At 42.6% G+C, this 18,563-nt stretch overlaps 2 protein-coding genes and 1 long non-coding RNA gene across 3 annotated transcripts in view; 2 read left to right on the forward strand and 1 right to left on the reverse strand.

Annotated features, from left to right (window-relative positions):
* SRP54 (signal recognition particle 54) overlaps positions 1–18,563 on the forward strand; it is a 99,333-nt gene that overhangs the window by 55,725 nt on the left and 25,045 nt on the right. The window lies entirely within an intron of this gene.
* LOC134808349 (uncharacterized) overlaps positions 5,120–18,563 on the reverse strand; it is a 28,775-nt gene continuing 15,331 nt past the window's right edge. Inside the window, exon 3 of the long non-coding RNA XR_010151087.1 lies at positions 5,120–6,867. This is a non-coding gene — a long non-coding RNA (uncharacterized LOC134808349). The remainder of the gene's footprint in view (positions 6,868–18,563) is intronic.
* FAM177A1 (family with sequence similarity 177 member A1) overlaps positions 6,171–18,563 on the forward strand; it is a 37,438-nt gene continuing 25,045 nt past the window's right edge. The window contains exons 1-2 of the mRNA XM_510231.8: positions 6,171–6,335; positions 12,980–13,153. Coding sequence (XP_510231.3) covers positions 6,171–6,335; positions 12,980–13,153 — 339 coding nt within the window. The remainder of the gene's footprint in view (positions 6,336–12,979; positions 13,154–18,563) is intronic.

Below are 18,563 nucleotides of genomic sequence, written 5' to 3' on the forward strand. Positions count from 1 at the left end.
TTACTGATCTTCCTCAAGACTTACAAATAGTTATTGATAAATGGTTATTGGTAAAGCCAAGTAAATGATCATATCCAAAACCAGAAGGCCATCATCACAGCTCAAGTCTACATGATTTGATCTCTTTATCACTATCATTCTTTGGATTCACTAGATTAGTCATCATCCTCAAAATTCTGCCCCAAGTTCTAATTACGTTCCAAACATTTAGGGGTTACATGAAGCTTGAACCTACTACCTTCTTTGCTTTTGAGCCATGAGTTGTAGGAATGATGAGTTTACACCTTACATGCTGGGGATTAATTTAAACTTTACCTCTAAGTCAGTTGGGTAGCCTTTGGCTTATTTTTGTAGCTAATTTTGTAGTTAATGGATGCACTGTGAATCTTGCTATGATAGTTTTCCTCCACACTTTGCCACTAGGGGTAGGTAGGTACTCAGTTTTCAGTAATTGCTTACCTAAGACCCTAAGCCCTATTTCTCTTGTACTGGCCTTTATCTGTAATATGGGCATATTTAATACAATATAATTTTTGGAGTTTTTTTGTTTGTTTGTTTGTTTTTTTGAGACGGAGTCTTGCTCTGTCGCCCAGGCTGGAGTGCAGTGGTGCCATCTCGGCTCACTGCAAGCTCCACCTCCCGAGTTCACGCCATTTTCCTGCCTCAGCCTCCCGAGTAGCTGGGACTACAGGCGCCCGCCACCATGCCCGGCTAATTTTTTGTATTTTTGGTAGAGACGGGGTTTCACCGTGTTAGCCAGGATGGTCTCGATCTCCTGACTTCGTGATCCACCTGCCTCGGCCTCCCAAAGTTCTGGGATTACAGGTGTGAGCCACCACGCCTGGCCAATTTTTGGAGTCTTTTAAAGTAAAAATATGTCTTGTAAGCTGGTAACTATGGTACATTTCCTTTTATTAATGTGGTGCTGACGGTCATATAGGTTCTTTTGAGTTTGGCATGCATATGCTACTTTTTGCAGTCCTTTCATTACGTTTTTCTCTCTTCATTTGAAGAGCATGTTATATCTTTTAGCTTCACTTGGCTTAAAAGGTTCTCTCATTAGCCTAACACAGTGCATTGTTGGTACCACTTGGATCATAAATGGAAAAACAGTCAAGAAATTGCACAGTAATACTTGTTTGTAAGAGGGATGATTCAGGTAAATCTGACACTAAGAAACTCCCCTACCTGAGGTCTGAGATTCCTCTGACATTGCTGTATATAGGCTTTTCCTTTGCAGCCTGTGACTGCGGACTATTTTTCTTAAGCAAGATATGCTAAAGTTTTGTGAGCCTTTTTCCAGAGAGAGGTCTCATATCTGCATCAAGTGAGAACATATAATGTCTGCATGTTTCCATATTTCAGGAATGTTTGCTTGTGTTTTATGCTTTTATATAGAAAGGGAAACTTGTTCCTCAGTGACCCAAAAGAGGTGGGAATTGTTATTGGATATCATCATTGGCCCACGCTTTCTGATCTTGGGAAATCAATTAAGGGGTTCATAATCTCAATTCTGTCAGAATTGGTACAAGAAATAGCTGCATGTTTCTTGACATTCCACTTGGTAGGAAATAAGAATGTGAAACTCTTCAGTTGGTGTGTGTCCCTTGTTTTTTGCAATTTCCTTCTTACTGTGTTAAAAAAAAGTATGATCTTGCTCTGAGAGGTGAGGCATTCTTAATCATGATCTTTAAAGATCAATAATATAATCCTTTCAAGGATTATGTCTTTATTATAATAAAGATAATTTGTCTTTAACAGAATCAATAATATAATCCCTTAAAGGATTATATCTTTGCTGGGCGCAGTGGCTCACACCTGTAATCTCAGCACTTTGGGTGGCCAAGGTGGAAGGATCACCAGGTCAGGAGTTCGAGACCAGTCTGGCCAACATAGTGAAACCCCATCTCTATTAAAAGTACAAAAAATAAGCTGGGTGTGGTGGTGTGCGCCTGTAATCCCAGCTACTCGGGAAGCTGAGGCAGGAGAATCACGTGAAGCCAGGAGGTTGAGGTTGCATTGAGCCAAGATCGTGCCATTGCACTCCAGCTCAGGTGACAGTGCAAGACTCTGTCTAAAAAAAAAAAAGATTATATCTTTATATTTGTTATAGATTCTTATCAGAAGACACTCAGGGTTCTACAGATTTTAGATGAAGATGCACAGCTCTCCAACATTAAAATTACTGAGTCTAGCATAGTGTGCAAAGAAAGCTAGTTATTTTATGCCTAATACCATACAGAAAATTCTAGGCCGGGCATGGTGGCTCACACCCGTAATTCCAGCACTTTGGAAGGCTGAGGCGGGTGGATCACTTGAGGCCAGGAGTTTGAGACCAGCCTGGCCAACATGGTGAAACCCCTTTCTGGGAAAATACAAAAATTAGCTGGGTGTGGTGATGTGTGCCTGTAGTCCCAGCTTGGGACCCGAGGTGGGAGGATGACTTGAGCCTAGGAGATCGAGGCTGCAGTGAACCAAGAGCACACCACTGCAATCCAGCCTGGCTGACAGAGTGAGACTGTCTCAAAAAAAAAAAAAGAAAATTTTGGTGATTGGATATCACTGGTATATTCTCACCACACACACACATATACACACACACACACACACACACACAGACACACACACACACAAAATGACCAAATTTTAATTAACAAAACAAAACCTTACATAACATCAAATCTAAAAATTCACTTGGTATTTTCATCTGCTTCTTACATATAGAGCTTTAAAGCTTACTAAAAGACTTTTAAAAAGAAACATACTTTACTCATTTCCATCCCAATCTTTCCAAACAACATACTCACCTTTGGTGTGGAAATTTCTTGCCTTGCTAACACTTACTGGCCTTGTATTTTTTGACATTTTCATTCTCAGTGGGGCGGAATGGCTAAGTGTGTAGGTGGTGGAATCAGAATGCCTGGGTTTCAATCCCAGCTCTGCTGCTTACCAGCTGCGTCATTGGAGCAAGTTGCTTAACTTCTCTTTGTTTCCTCATCTATAACATGTTGGTAGTTACAGTAATACTTCAGAATTGTTGTGAGGAATAAGAGTTAATACAAAGAAAGCAAAGTACCTGGCATATTGTGCTCCATAAGTGAAACCACTACCATGATTTTAATAACTTCTTCAGCCTGGGCAACATGGCAAAACCTCATCTCTACAAAAAATATAAAAATTAGCCAGGTGTGATGGTGCACGCCAGCTACTCAGGAGGCTGAGGTGGGAGGATCGTCTGAGTCTGCAGTGAGCCATAATTGTGCCACTGCACTCCAGCCTGGGTGATACAGTAAGGCCCTGTCTCAAAAAAAAAAAAAATTTCTTTATGCTTAGACTGAACCTAAAATGCATTTTTATCATCTTTTTTTCTTGTGCATTATTTTTGATGAAAATATATTGTCCTGTTTGACGGATAACTTAAAAAATATTCTCTATCAAAGTATATATATGTAGCTATGTTAAAACCCTAAGAATGTCTTGCTTATTTGATGAACATTCCTGGTTATCAAATTTTATTCAGATTTATTTTCCCAGCCTTACGCAGAAATGGTTCAATCCAAATTTACCTTTTTAGCTCTATATGTATCATTAAATGATAAATTTAGACCACATTATGTTTTCAAGTAGATAAATTATCATAATACTTGAATTTATTTTTGTCATAGTGCTACGATACAATTTATGTTACAAAGTGAAAGAAGGAAAAATTTGGCACATTGCCTTGGTGCCTACTTTTGGTTGAGCTATAACAGTTTGGAAATAATGACAAAAATATAAATGCCCAAAATAAAACCATTAGAATTTCTATGCTTTTATGTTGCTTTGAGTTGTTGATTTGTTTTGTTTTTGTTTTTTTGAGACGGAGTCTCGCTCTGTCGCCCAGGCTGGAGTGCAGTGGCGCGGTCTCGGCTCACTGCAAGCTCCGCCTCCCGGGTTCACGCCATTCTCCTGCCCCAGCCTCCCGAGTAGCTAGGACTACAGGCACCCTCCACCATGCCCGGCTAATTTTTTGTATTTTATAGTAGAGACGGGGTTTCACCGTGTTAGCCAGGATGGTCTCGATCTCCTGACCTCGTGATCCACCTGCCTCCGCCTCCCAAAGTGCTGGGATTACAGGCGTGAGCCACCGTGCCCAGCCCGAGTTGTTGATTTGTAATAAACTGCTCTTCAATTGCATATTTGTGTTAAAAATAACTTTTTAGGAAATACTTCCAGTTCACGTTAGAATATAACTTGTACTTTGAATTTTCAGTAAACTAAGAAATACACTTGTAAACTGTGAAAATATATTCTGCTTCGGCAATGAAAATTGTAATTTGAGGCCAGGCGTGGTGGCTCACGCCTGTAATCCCAGCACTTTGGGAGGCTGAGGTGGGTGGATCATCTGAGGTCGGAAGTTCGATACTAGCCTGGCCAACATGGTGAAACCCCGTCTCTACTAACAATACAAAAATTAGCCGGGCGTGGTAGTGCACAACTGTAATCCCAGCTACTTGGCAGGCTGAGGTGGGGGAATCGCTTGAACCCGGGAGGCGGATGTTGCAGTGCGCCAAGATTGCGCCATTGCACTCCAGCATGGGCGAGACCCCATCTCAAAAAAAAAAAAAAAGAAAAAAAAAAAAAGAAAATTGTAATTTGATATTTAATTGCCACTTTGGAAAATAAAATCATGCATTTATAAATATCCCACAAAGTTTTAGTAATAAAGATTGTTGATTGCCCTGCTTGCCAGTAAGAAGGAAGAGATTTTGAATACATATAATGCAGAACTGTGTTGTTTATGAATGCCAATTCATGAAGTCTTAACAATTGGTTCTTTATTTTTGTTTTCAATTTATGGCCGAGTTTGGTTTTGCTGTTTTGGACTGTCTCAATTCCCTGCTGATGCCACCATACAGAGTCAGATCAGGTACTAACTTGTTTACTTCAGCAGCAACCTAACTTGATTTTATTACCAGGATAGAGAGCAATATGGATTTCCAACTAGTTTTTAAGGCGTAGATGGTTTTCAAATGATTATTTGTTTTTTAAAGTTTTTGGTTTTGTTTTTAGGTTCCAGTTATACATAGAATAGGAAGTGTACAATAACATTAGGCAGAGGGTAAGAAGAAGAACTTTGGCACAGAAGAGAAAGGAATATTTAATGTTTGGGCCTGCTGTTGTTATGATGAAAAACATTTACAAGGTCATACAACTTTAGGGAGCATTTCTGAATTGAGACTAGTATGAAAATGGAATTTAAAGTATCAAATGAAGCCTCCCATAGCCAAAATAATGTATGTTTTGGTTTTGCCCCCTACATATTTGTGAAAACTTTCATGCTAAAACAACAATAAACCATTTACCTGCAGAACCTCAGACTTGTTTGATGTTGAAGTCATGCAGTAATTGCATGATTTTTTACTTTGGTTGAACATTGCGAAAGACGGAAAAAATCTGGGACGCCCCCTCTAACACACGCACACGACTTTAAGACACAGATAAAACATTCCTTACATTTGTCAAGATGGAAGCTTACTACTGCCCTTTGCTCTCCTTCAGGTCTTTTCACTTAACACTTTCTACAGTTATACTTAGGTATTTCAGACAAGAGTAAGCAAATATCACGCCTGGGGTTCTTCTTTCGAGGGTATTTTGGCTGGACTGTCACCCACGTTTGGAATGGAAAGTGCAGCACGAGCCGTACATTTTACATTTTTCAGCAACCACATCCCATTACTAGCCTTTGAAGTACAACGACACAGCTGTCTTCATTTTACAAGTGCAAAAACCGAGGTCCTGCGGGGTGACTGCCCCGGACGCCGCTGGTGACGGGCTGCGCCGAGGTCGAGACGCCAGGCTTCAGGTACACGTACCAGGAATGACGTCACAGGCGGTGCCAGGCGGGGATCCACGAGCTCTGGATGCTTGCTTGGCCGGAAGCGACGCCCCGCAAGGACCCGCCCCGCCCCGCCCCGCGCGAGCCGGTAGTTGCGCCTCCCAGACTGCAGGCGGCCAGCTCTCGGGGTGCGGAGCCAGGCGGGCTAGGCGAGGCGCGGGCTGGCCCCGCCCCTCAGGCCGGGAGTCCCCTTCTCAGAGACTTGGCTAGGCGCGGCGCGAGGCGGGCGCTGCGGGTGAGTCCCACTTCCCGACAGCCTGGCTCGGCCAGCGACTGGGCGGGGAGACCAAGGATGGAAGTGGGCTTACCGGCCATTACCCTCTTTCTCACCAGCGCCAGCAGCCCTGTGGTGGCGACGACGATGGACCAGGAGCCAGTGGGCCGTGTGGAACGAGGAGAAGCCGTCGCAGCCTCGGGAGCTGCGGCCGCCGCGGCATTCGGGGAATCTGCAGGGCAGGTAGGTGGGGCCGCCGAGGCTGACTTCCGGGGAGCCGAGCCGCCTCCTTGCCTTCTCCGCGGGCCGCTCTTTTAGCCTGCGCGGCCGTCCTCCGAGCAGGCCGCCCCAGCTTTGGAGTTCCTCCTCACTGCACCCCTGTTTCTGCTCAGTGAGACCAGCTTGTGGGAAGGAGCGACCCCCGCCTCACTCACCAACCCCTTGGCTGGCAGCACAGCAGACTCTGGGGCGGCCTCGGGTTCCTGGGGTGATAGTCCAGCTTCTGGTCTACCAGAGGAAGAAGGAAGGCGTGTCCCCCAAAGGCTGTCCTTGCAGTAGCTGGAAGCCAGGTGAGGGCGGCTTCAACCACTTCTCAGTCTCTTCTGGTGCGAGCGCCTGCCTTGGCATCTGCCCTTTGCTTGGCATATGCCAAACGTTTACCAGCTTTAATTCACTGGATCCTTACAGTAACCGCTCGAGGTGGGTGTTAGCCCCATTTCATCGCCGAGGCAACTAAGGCTCCGAGCTGCGCTGTCCAACATAAATAGAATGCAAGCTGCATTGAAAATTGTAATTTAAAATTTTCCAGTAGGCACGTTTTAAAAAAGTGAAACCGATATTAATTTTAATAGCATATCTTATTTAACCTAATTTATCAAAACAATTTCAACCTAAAATTACTATGAAAGTTATTAATGAAGTATTTGCATTCTCTTTTGGAGTCTTTTCTAAGTCTTTTAAATCCTGGGTGCATTTTACACGCACAGCATATCGCAGTTCTGGCTGACCACATTTCAAGTGCGCATTAGCCACATGTGGCTAGTGGTTACTGTATTGGACAGCGCTGGTTTAGAGAGTTAAAGTTTCTTGCAACTTTTCAGTATTAGACAAAAAGACACTTTGGGAGGCCAAGGCGGGTGGATCACCTGAGGTCAGGAGTTCAAGACCAGTCTGGCCAACATGGTGAAACCCCTTCTCTACTAAAAATACAAAAATTAGCTGGGCGTGGTGGCGCTCGCCTGTAGTCCCAGCTACTCGGGAGGCTGAGGCAGGAGAATTGCTTGAACCCTGGAGGTGGAGGTTGCAGTGAGCCGAGATCACGCCACTGCACTCCAGGCTGGAGACAGAGCGAGACTCCGTCTCAAAACAGCAACAACAACAACAACAAAAAAACCCTTGAGTTGCTCATGTGTGTAAGTCTTCCCATCCTCCATGAGAATGAAGCTTTTTCAGTAGCTTCATTTTTGAGACTAAGTACCTGAATGTTAGTAAGACATTTCCCCCAAACTGTGAGTATATCTCTGTGTATCTCTTATAGTATAAGATGTCGTTTGCATTAACAAAAGCTTATCCAGCCTGGGCAACAGAGCAAGAACCCATCTCTTAAATAAAAAACTAAAGAAACCCCAAAAACAAAAAACACAACTTTCCCACATACCAAACTCTATATGGAATATGTTTTTTCCCTCCTACTTAAGAAGGGGATTCAGGGGACAACATGAATTGATAAGGAAGCCACGTCATTTTCAGTTGAGTTGAGACCTATTGTTGGCAAGTGCACTTACACTTAACCTTTGAGTCCATGGCGCTTGATATGTTTTTCAATTTGATTTTTCCTGTTGTTACAAGAATTGTTTTTTTAAAATCACTACCTCCGCCCTGGATCTAATAGCAAAGTAAACACACGTGTACTTATATACCAGCTAAATGTTGTTTGAAGTGAGAGGCTCTTTGATTCGGGTTAGTGATATTATGTTGTTTTCACATTCTTGGTTAACAAATAACTACTTAAACAGTAAAGAAGGCTGTAGAACAAAAGATAAAAATTCACAGGAATACCCCACCACCACCCTTTCTTCATGTTCTCATTCCCCAAAGGTAACTATTAAGTTTTGGTGTAGTCTCTCTGGAATTTTATCATTCAATATTATATATTTCTTATATATTATATATATTATTAAATATTAAATATCTCTTCTTTCTTGTTAAACACCAATGAGTTCCGTTTTCTGATTTGCCCTTTGTGCTTTCAGATTCACATTCCTGAATCAGAAACATCTTTGGGAACTCCAGTTCTATGCCCAGGGGGTTGAGCACAGTAACAGGGAAGAAGCCAGGGAAGTGGACATCTCAGGAGATGGAGAGGCCGCTATCTTACACTTCTTCCCAAGTTTGGCAGAACTGAGAAATCCCTAGTGCAATGTAGGGAAAGGGAGTAAGAGATAGGAGATAGGGTCTAGAATTAGGCCTCCAAACAGGCCATCCAGTACCTTTTTTTTTTTTTTTTTTTTTTTAAGACGGAGTCTCACTCTGTGGCCCAGGCTGGAGTGCAGTGGCATGATCTTGGCTCACTGCAACCTCCACCTCCCGGGTTCACGCAATTCTCTTGCCTCAGCCTCCTGAGTAGCTAGGACTACAGGCGCACGCAACCACATCTGGCTAATTTTTGTATTTTTAGTAGAGGTGGGGTTTCACCATCTTGGTCAGGCTGGTCTTGGAAGTCCTGACCTCGTGATCCACCTGCTGCCTCGGCCTCCCAAAGTGCTGGGATTACAGGTGTGAGCCACCGCACCCGGCCTCCTGTTGTGACATTCTATCCAGCAGCTTCTCTGAATAGACTTTTAACCAGAATCTCAGCCTCAATGTTTTTAAAGGAGTTAAAATTTCAGTACCACTCAGTGATTGATTTATTTGGTACCTCTGTTACCAAACACTTACTATGTGCCAGGAACTCTAGGCTGAAAGATATAGCAGTACCTACCCCCATGTTGCTAATAGCCTAGTTGGGGAAGATGACAAAGAATAAATTCTAAGTCTAGTATGTGTTTTAAAGAAGTCTGGGTGCCATGGGAGTATATACAAAAAATTGCCATTAAAACCAGATCCTGAGCTGGGCAGGGTGGCTCACACCTATAATCCCAGCACTTTGGAAGGCTGAGGCCAGTGGATCACTTGAGGTCAGGAGTTCGAGACCAGCCTGGCCAACGTGATGAAACCCTCATCTCTACTAAAAATAGAAAAATTAGCTGGGCATTATGGCTCACGCCTGTAGTCCCAGCTACTCGGGAGGCTGAGGCAGGAGAATCGCTGAAACCCAGGAGGTAGAGGTTGCAGTGAGCCAAGATTGCACCACTGCACTCCAGCCTGGATGACAGAGCAAAACTCCTTTTCAAAAAAGAAAAAAACAGATCCTGAGAATAAAGATAAGCACATTTATAGTTTGGTTAACTATAAAATGGAGTAAAATGTTAATTGACATGGTACCTCATAATTTCCTGGTGTTATGAAACTATCTTTCAGATCTTTGGGGTTCGTTATGGAATTTGCATAATTGGCGGTGAAATTTTTCTTACTTGCAGATTTGTAAAATGAAGCATTTGGAAAATTCACAGTGTAACTTTTTTTGTTTTTTGAGACAGAATCTCACTCTGTTGCCCAGGCTGAAGTTCATGGCGCGATCTCGGCTCGCTGCAACCTCCACTTCCCGGGTTCAAGCAATTCTCCTGCCTCAGCCTCCTGTGTAGCTGGGATTATAGGCACGCTCCACCGCGCCTGGCTAATTTTTGTATTTTTTTAGTAGAGGTGGGATTTCACCATGTTAGCCAGGGTGGTCTCACACCCTTGACCTCAAGTTGTCTGCCCGCCTCAGTCTCCCAAAGTGCTGGGGTTACAGGCATGAGCCACCATGCCCAGCCACAGTGTAAATTTTATTTGTAATTATTGGATTTCTGGTTCAAGTTGATGTTTGAAAAATAAAAAAAGAAAAATATTTTAAAAATATAATTATTGGGAATTTTGTATCAAATGATTTTCTGGTTGGTTTTACCTGTTAGTGCTTCCTTCATTGCCCCCCACCCCGCCTCCCAAGTAGAGGTTGGAATCATTATCCCTAATCTGAAATACTCTAAAATCTGAAGCTTTTTGAGCACTGACATTCCTTCCTTTGCCTGTGTCATAGAAGGAAAAAATTAAGCCAATGAGAGATTGCTAGAGGTAGCAGTGAGAAGCCTCTACTGTCTTGGGGGTGGGATAGGGTGGGGCATGGTGGTATACTGTGAAGGATCTGAGCTCTCTATTCACTGACTGGAGCTGTTGCATTGACATTAGATCCATCCAGTTAGTAGGATGACTGGAGATCTAACTTAGCTCATCTGTCTTTCCTTTGCATAGGAAATTAAGGGATCCAAAAAGCTGAGTCATGGTCCAAAAGGAAACGTTGATGTCAGGACAGCCATAGCCAAATTTTATCTCAAGGGTAAACATGAGACTGGGTAGGGATGGCTGTCAGTGCCTGGGGATTGGTGGGGGTTGGGGGTGGGTAGAAGAAAAGTGTCCTGGGTTAACTACTTGTTTATTTTTTTCATGGACACAATAAATGACTTGATCTTTCCTTGTTAAGGGCTGGGATTTATTTGAACCCTCAGGACAGGCTAGAAAGAATTGTGACTTTTTTTCATGTTAATACATAGGTAGCCTATGTTACCAAATTTTATTTTTTAAGATAGTTTATTATTTTTATTTTTTGAGATGGAGTCTCGCTCTGTGACCCAGACTGGAGTGCAGTGGCACGATCTCAGCTCACTGCAACCGCCACCTCCCGGGTTTAAGTGATTCTCATTCCTCAGCTTCCCGAATAGCTGGGACTACAGGTGCGTGCCACCACACCCAGCTAATTTTTGTTTTTTTAGTGGAGACAGGGTTTCACCATGTTGGCCGGGCTGGTCTCCAACTCCTGACATCAGGTTATCTTGCCTTGGCCCCCCAAATTGCTGCCATTATAGGCCTGAGCCACAGCACCCAGCCTTATTTTTATTTTTTTGAGACAGTCTGGCTCTGTTGCCCAGGCTTGAGTGCAGTGGTGTGATCTCGGCTCACTGCAACATCCACCTCCTGGGTTCAAGTGATTCTCATGCCTCAGCCTCCCAAGTAGCTGAAATTACATACGTGTACCACCATGCCTAGCTGATTTTTGTATTTTTAGTAAAGTTGGGGTTTTGCCATGTTGGCCAGCCTGGTCTCGAACTCCTCACCTCATGTGATCCTCCTGCCTCAGCCTCCCAAAGTGCTAGGATTACAGGTATGAGCCACCACGCCTGGCCTGTTACCAAATTTTCATGATCTGCAGTTCAAATCCTGGCTAATGACTAAACTTACCTTTGGGAGGTAAAAGGCAGAGAAGAATCATATCTGTTTTCTAAGAAGGACCTTAGAAGATTAAGATGAAACAATGTATAAAAATAAAGTAGCTTATACTTGCATAACTGGGCAGTTCACTGTTTTTATCAGTATAATCCTTTTTTTGGAATAGCAATTCAAAGAGCTTTTCCAGTGGTTGAACAGCAGTCATGGGTTTAAATTATGTTTGCTTATAACCACAAGAATCTTTATAGAGAACAAAATGTTTATACTCTGGACTATCCTAGAGAATTCTACGAACATAGACTGTAATCATGACATTACTGTAGTCCTGTATATGCAAAAAGAATAAAAGCCCTCCTTTGACTACTCCCTTGCCTTCTCCTTCTCCCCCATCTTAGTTTCTACCCATGGGGTAACCACTGTTGCCAGATTTTTCTTCACAATTGTATGTACTGTACCTTTTTGAAATCTGGAAGTTTAAACTTCAGGCAGTTTTCTTTTTTTTTTTTTCGAGACAGAGTCTTGCTCTGTTGCCCAGACTGGAGTACAGTGGCGCGCCTTCCAGGTTCATGCCATTCTTCTGCCTCAGCCTCCTGAGTAGTTGGGACTACAGGCACCCGCTGCTGCGCCCAGCTAATTTTTTATATTTTTAGTAGAGACAGGGTTTCACCATGGTCTCGATATCCTGACCTTGTGATCTGCCTGCCTCAGCCTCCCAAAATGCTGGGATTACAGGTGTGAGCCACCGCGCCTGGCCCAACTTCAGGCAGTTTTCTTAGGAGTTTAAACTTGAGGCAAGAGGACAATGAAAAGAAGCTCTTCACCATCTCCCACTATATATATAGATATATATAGTGTAAATATATAGGAGTAAAATTTGTATTAGAATTCCAGCTCAGGCACAGTGACGTATGCCTGTAATCCTAAAACTTTGGGAGGCTGAAGTGGGAGGATTGCTTAAGGCCAGTAGTTGGAGACCAACCTGGGCAACATAGCCAGACACTGTCCCTATAGAAAAAAAAATTAGCCAAGTGTGGTGGCATGCTCCTATAGTCCCAGGTACTCAGGAGGTGGACACAGAAGGATCACTTGAGGTCAGGAATTTGAGATTGCAGTGAGCCGTGATTGCACTACTGCTCTCCAGCCTAGGCAACAGCCAGACCCTGTCTGGGGGAAAAAAAAAATTCCATAGACTACTAAAGTTTAAGAACTTGTGAAATCTTTTTACTATCAGAAATCTCTTTTGTTACATATGTATTACTGGCCAAGACATCTGGAAGTTCGGAGATACAACGCTGATAATCTGCTTTCCAGATTTGGTTTACAAATGGTGGGTTTTATTTGGTCTGCCATAGTCTTGACACTGTACTCCAGCCTGAGCAATAGAGTGAGACCCTGTCTCAGAACAAACCAAAACTGCTTAAAGATTTATTTCTTTACTACAATAAACCTACCAAAAGTTTTTCACGTGTAATGAAAGAAAATTAATCTCACTTGAAACTCATTTTCTTAAAATATCGTTGATATAGATGAGTAACGAAAGAGGCTTTGAAAATGTAGAACTGGGAGTCATAGGAAAAAAGAAGAAAGTCCCAAGGAGAGTCATCCACTTTGTTAGTGGCGAAACAATGGAAGAATATAGCACAGATGAAGACGAAGTTGATGGCCTGGAGAAGAAAGATGTTTTGCCTACTGTTGATCCGGTAGGTTTGATAATATTGATGATTCTTTGCTCAGTGGGCTTTGTTTTGATTTATTTTTTTTCCCTAAACATTGAGTGGAAGGGACCTTTTGAGGTTTAAATCAACTATATTCTTATTATAAAATTATGTATGGTGATTTTGATAGAAAATAATATTTTTACATGATATGGATGGAAATATTTCCAGCATTTCAGTAGCCTGAAACAGCTTGTTTTTCAGTGTCAGAGTACTGTGTTAGTATGGATAGATTTAAGATTGATCAGCCAGGCGCGATGGCTCACACCTGTAATCCCAGCACTTTGGGAAGCTGAGGTGGGTGGATCACCTGAGGTCAGGAGTTTGAGAACAGCCTGGCCACCATGGCAAAACGCCATCTCTACTAAAAATACAATAAATTAACTGGACGTATTGGTGGACACCTGTAATCCCAGCTACTTGGGAGGCTGAGGCAGGAGAATTGCTTGAATCTGGGAGGTGGAGGTTGCGGTGAACCAAGGTTACGCCATTGCACTCCAGCCTCGGGGACAGAGCGAGACTCTGTCTCAAAAAAAGATTTATCTTACTAAATTGAGTGCTTGAATCCCAGTTCCTTTGATTTAAGGACTGTACTACCATGATAGTTTCCACCCAAAACTTAGGGAGTTGTCAGCTTTTTAAAATACTGCCTCAACAGAGGAATGGCATGAACCCGGGAGGCAGAGCTTGCAGTGAGCCGAGATCGCGCCACTGCACTACAGCCTGGGCAACAGAGTGAGACTCCATCTCAAAAACAAAACAAAACAAAACAAAACAAAAGTTTGCCTCAAGTTTTGATTGGAAGATAAGAATATACATTTCTGAACTTTGTGTGCCTTATCAACTAACTTGGAGAATTTCTAAATTATACAAGATGTGACTATACAATTATGAGACTAGCTATATATTTATAAAGAAATTTTTATTTATTTATAAAGAAATGCCCTTCAAGTAATTATTTTGAGAGTCCAGGTAATCACATATTTACTGACTTTCTAACAGGTACTATTTTAGGTGCCGGTGATATAGCAGTGGGTGATATAAATTTCTGCTCTCATATACTAGTGAGAAGACAGGCAATAAATAAATACATACTATAATTATCAGGCTATGAAAAGTGCTATAAAGAAAATTAAGCATAGTAACAGAATAGAGAATTGTTTATATTTGATTTTAAAAATGTTATTCCTTTTCATCAGATTTGGCTTTAAATATTTGGCTATTAGAAAATCATGCCAGGTGTGGTGGCTGACACCTGTAATCCCAGCGCTTTGGGAGGTCGAGGCAGGCAGATCACCTGAGGTCGGGAGTTCAAGACCAGCCTGACCAACATGGAGAAACCCCATCTCTACTAAAAATACAAAAAAATTAGCCAGGCATGGTGGTGCATGCCTGTAATCCCAGCTACCCGGGAGGCTGAGGCAGGAGAATCGCTTGAACCCAGGAGGCGAAGGTTGCGGTGAGCCAAGATCGTGCCATTGCACTCCAGCCTGGGCAATAAGAGCGAAACTTGGTCTCAAAAAATAAAATAAAATAAAAAATAAAAAATGATAAGCAGGCCAGGAGCAATGGCTCACGCCTATAATCGCAGCACTTTGGGAGGCCGAGGTGGGTGGATCACCTGAGGTCAGGAGTTCGAGACCAGCCTGGCCAACATGGTGAAACTCTGTCTCTACTAAAAATACAAAAAATTAGGCAGGCGTGATGGCAGGCGCCTGTAATCCCAGCTACTCAGGAGGCTGAGGCAGGAGAATTGCTTCAACCCGGGAAGCAGAGGTTGCAGTGAGCCGAGATCGTGCCATTGTACTCCAGCCTGGTCAACAAGGGTGAAACTCCATCTAAAAAAAAAAAAAAAAAATCGAATATTCTACACAGAAAATATTCAAAGGATTGTACCATATACTCTGAAGGTAGTTCCAAATGCAGGTAGAATATTAGGGGTACATAACTAGGACTAGAATTGCTGGGTCATGCAATAACTGTTTTTTTTTTTTTTTTTTTTTGAGACAGGGTCTGTCACTCAGGCTGGAGTTCAGTGGCACAATCTTGGCTCACTGAAGCCTCTGCCTCCTGGGTTTAAGCGATTCTCGTGCCTCAGCCTCCCAAGTAGCTGGGATTGCAGGCATACACCTCCACGCCCAGCTAATTTTTGTATTTTTTTTAGTAGAGATGCAGTTTCACCATGTTGGTTAAGCTGGTCTCGAGCTCCTGCCTCAGCCTCCCAAAGTGCTGGGATTACAGGCATGAGCCACCACACACAGCCCTAAGTCTATGTTTAAATGTCTGGGGAACTGCCTGACTGTTTTCCAAAGTGGCTGCACTATTTTAAATTCCTACCAGCAGTGTGTAAGGATAATGATTTCTCCACGTATTCAGCATCACTTGTTACTATGTGTCTTTTTATTTTTTTGTTCTCTTGTGCCTTTGCTATGTATCTTCTTGATTTTAGCAACCCTAGTGAATATGTTATTTCATTGTGGTTTTGATTTACATTCCCTTGATGGTCAGTGATGTTGAGCATCCTTTCAGGTGCATATTGGCCATTTGTAATCTTCCTTTGCTTATTTTGATTAGGTTATTTGTTTATTTATTTTTATTTTTTGAGATGGAGTCTGGCTCTGTCACCCAGACTGGAGTGCAGTGGCGTGATCTTGGCTCACTGCAACCTCTGCCTCCCTGGTTTAAGCAACTTTCCTGCCTCAGCCTCCCGAGTAGCTGGGACTACAGAAACGCACCACCACACCCAGCTAATTTTTGTATTTTTAGTAGAGACATGCTTTCACTATGTTGGCCAGGCCGGTCTTAAACTCCTGACCTGAAGTGATCTGCCCACCTCAGCTTCTCAAAGTGCTGGGATTACAGGCGTGAGCCACTGCGCCCAGGCAACTATTTTTTATTTTTTATTTTTTTATTTTTATTTTTATTTTTTGAGATAGAGTCTCACTCTGTCACCCAGGCTAGAGTGCGGTGGTATGATCTTGGCTTACTGCAACCTCTGCCTCCTGGGTTCAAGCAATTCTCCTGCTTCAGCCTCCCAAGTAGCTGGGACTACAGGCACATGCCGCAACGTCTGGCTAATTTTTTTTGTATTTTTAGTAGAGTTGGGGTTTCAACATGTTGGTCAGGCTGGTCTTGAATTCCTGACCTCAAATGATCCCTTGTCTCAGCCTCCCAAAGTGCTAGGATTACAGGTGTGAGCCAGCGCCTGGCCTTCATTATTTTTTGAATGTTCGGAAGACTTCAGCTGTGAAGCCTCCTTGGCTTTTCTTTGTGGGTAGTTTTTTGATTACTAATTCAGTCTCTTTACTTGCTATAGGTCTATTAAGATTGTTCCTTTTTGAGTCAGTTGTGTATGAGTTTGTGTCTTTCTAGGAATTTGTCCATTTTATCTGTTATCTTATTTGTTGGCATACAGTAGTATTTCATTATGATTCTTTTTATTTTTCATAAGGTTGATTTTCCTGTTCATTTTGGATTCTAGTAATTTTGGGCATTTACTCTTTCTTTTTGGTCAATCTAGCTAAAGGTTTGCCAATTTTGTTGGTCTTTCACGAGAACCACCTTTTGGTTTCATGATTTTCTTTGTTGTTTTTCTGTTCTCTATTAATTTCTGCTCTTGCCTGTATTATTTCCTTCCTCTGTTTGCTTTAAGTGTAGTTTGTGTTTCATTTTCCAGTGTCCTAGGGCAGAAGTCTAGGTTATTGCTAGTTTCTTAATTGGGCATTTACGAATACAAGTTTCCCTTTAAGTACTGCCTTAGTTTTATTCCATAAATTTTTGTTGTTGTTCTTGTTGTTTACAAATGGGGTCCTGCTATATTGCCTAGGCTGGCTTCGAACTCATGGGCTCAAGCAATCCTCCTGCTTCAGCCTCACAAGTAGTAGGGTTTACAGATGTGCACCACCATGCCCAGCTTCCCATAAGTTTTTGTATGTTATACCTTCTTTTTTTTTTTGAGACGGAGTCTCACTCTGTCACCCAGGCTGGAGTGCAGTGGCATGATCTTGGCTCACTGCAACCTCTGCCTCCTGGGTTCAAGCAATTCTCCTGCCTCAGCTTCCCGAGTAGTTGGGATTACAGGTGCACGCCACCATGCCAAATTAATTTTTTGTATTTTTAGTAGAGGCAGGGTTTCACCATGTTGGCCAGGCTGGTCTCAAACTCCTGACCTAGGTGATCTGCCCGCCTCGGCCTCCCAAAGTGCTGGGATTATAGGTGTGAGCCACTGCGCCCAGCCTATACCTTCATTTTTATTTAAAGTATTTTCTTTTTTTTCCTTTTGGTTTTCTTCCTTGACCCATTGGTTATTTAGAAGTACATTTTTTACTTCCCATGTATTTGTTTGTCTATTTTTTCTTTTATTGATTTCTGATTTCATGCCATTCTGATCAGAGAACATACTTTATATTATTTGACCCTTTAAATGTATTGACGTTTGTTTTATGGCCTGCCTAGCAGGTGGTCTGTCTTAGAACGTTCCATATGTACTTGAGAAGAATGTATATTCTGTTGTTGAAAGTGTTCTATAGGTGTCTGTGAGGTCTAATTGATTTTATAGTATTGTTCAAGCTTTCTGTTTCGTTGCTGATCGTCTGCCCTGTTGTCCTATTTATTATTATTATTATTATTATTATTATTTTTCGAGACAGAGTTTCACTCTTGTTGCCTAGGCTGGAGTGCAGTGACACGATTTCAGCTCACTGCAACCTCTGCCTCCCAGGTTCAAGTGATTCTCATGCTTCAGCCTCCCATGTAGCTGAGATTACAGGCTTGCACCTGGCTAAGTTTTGTATTTTTAGTAGAGACGGGGTTTCACCATGTTGGCCAGGATGGTCTCGATCTCTTGACCTCATGATCCGCCCGCCTTGGCCTCCCAAAGAGCTGGTATTACAGGTGTGAGCCACTGTGTCCAGCCCCTATTTATTATTAAAAATGAGATATTGCAGTCTTCAACTATTATTGTTGAATTGTCTATTTCTCCCTCTCTTTCTATCAGATTTGTTTCATGCACTTTGGTGCTCTGTTATTAAATTAACTGCATATGTATTTATAATTTCATATCTTCCTGATAGATTGACCCTTTTATCATTATAAAATGTCCTTCTTTACCTCTAGTTACGTTTTTTGTTTTCAAGTCTATTTTAGGTCTGGCATGTGGCTCATGCCTGTAATCCCAGCACTTTGGGAGGCTGAGGCAGAAGGATTTCTTGAGCCCAGGAGTTTGAGACCAGCCTGGGAAATGTAGTGAGACCTTGTCTCTACAAAAGATAAAAAAAATTAGCCATGCGTGGTGGCACACACCTGTGGGCTCAGCTACTTGGAGAGGTGAGTTGGGAGGATCGCTGGAGCCCAGAAGTTTGAGGCTGCAGTGAACTGGGATCTCACCACTACATTC

Source organism: Pan troglodytes, chromosome 15, assembly GCF_028858775.2.
Source record: "Pan troglodytes isolate AG18354 chromosome 15, NHGRI_mPanTro3-v2.0_pri, whole genome shotgun sequence".
Lineage (NCBI taxonomy): Eukaryota > Metazoa > Chordata > Mammalia > Primates > Hominidae > Pan > Pan troglodytes.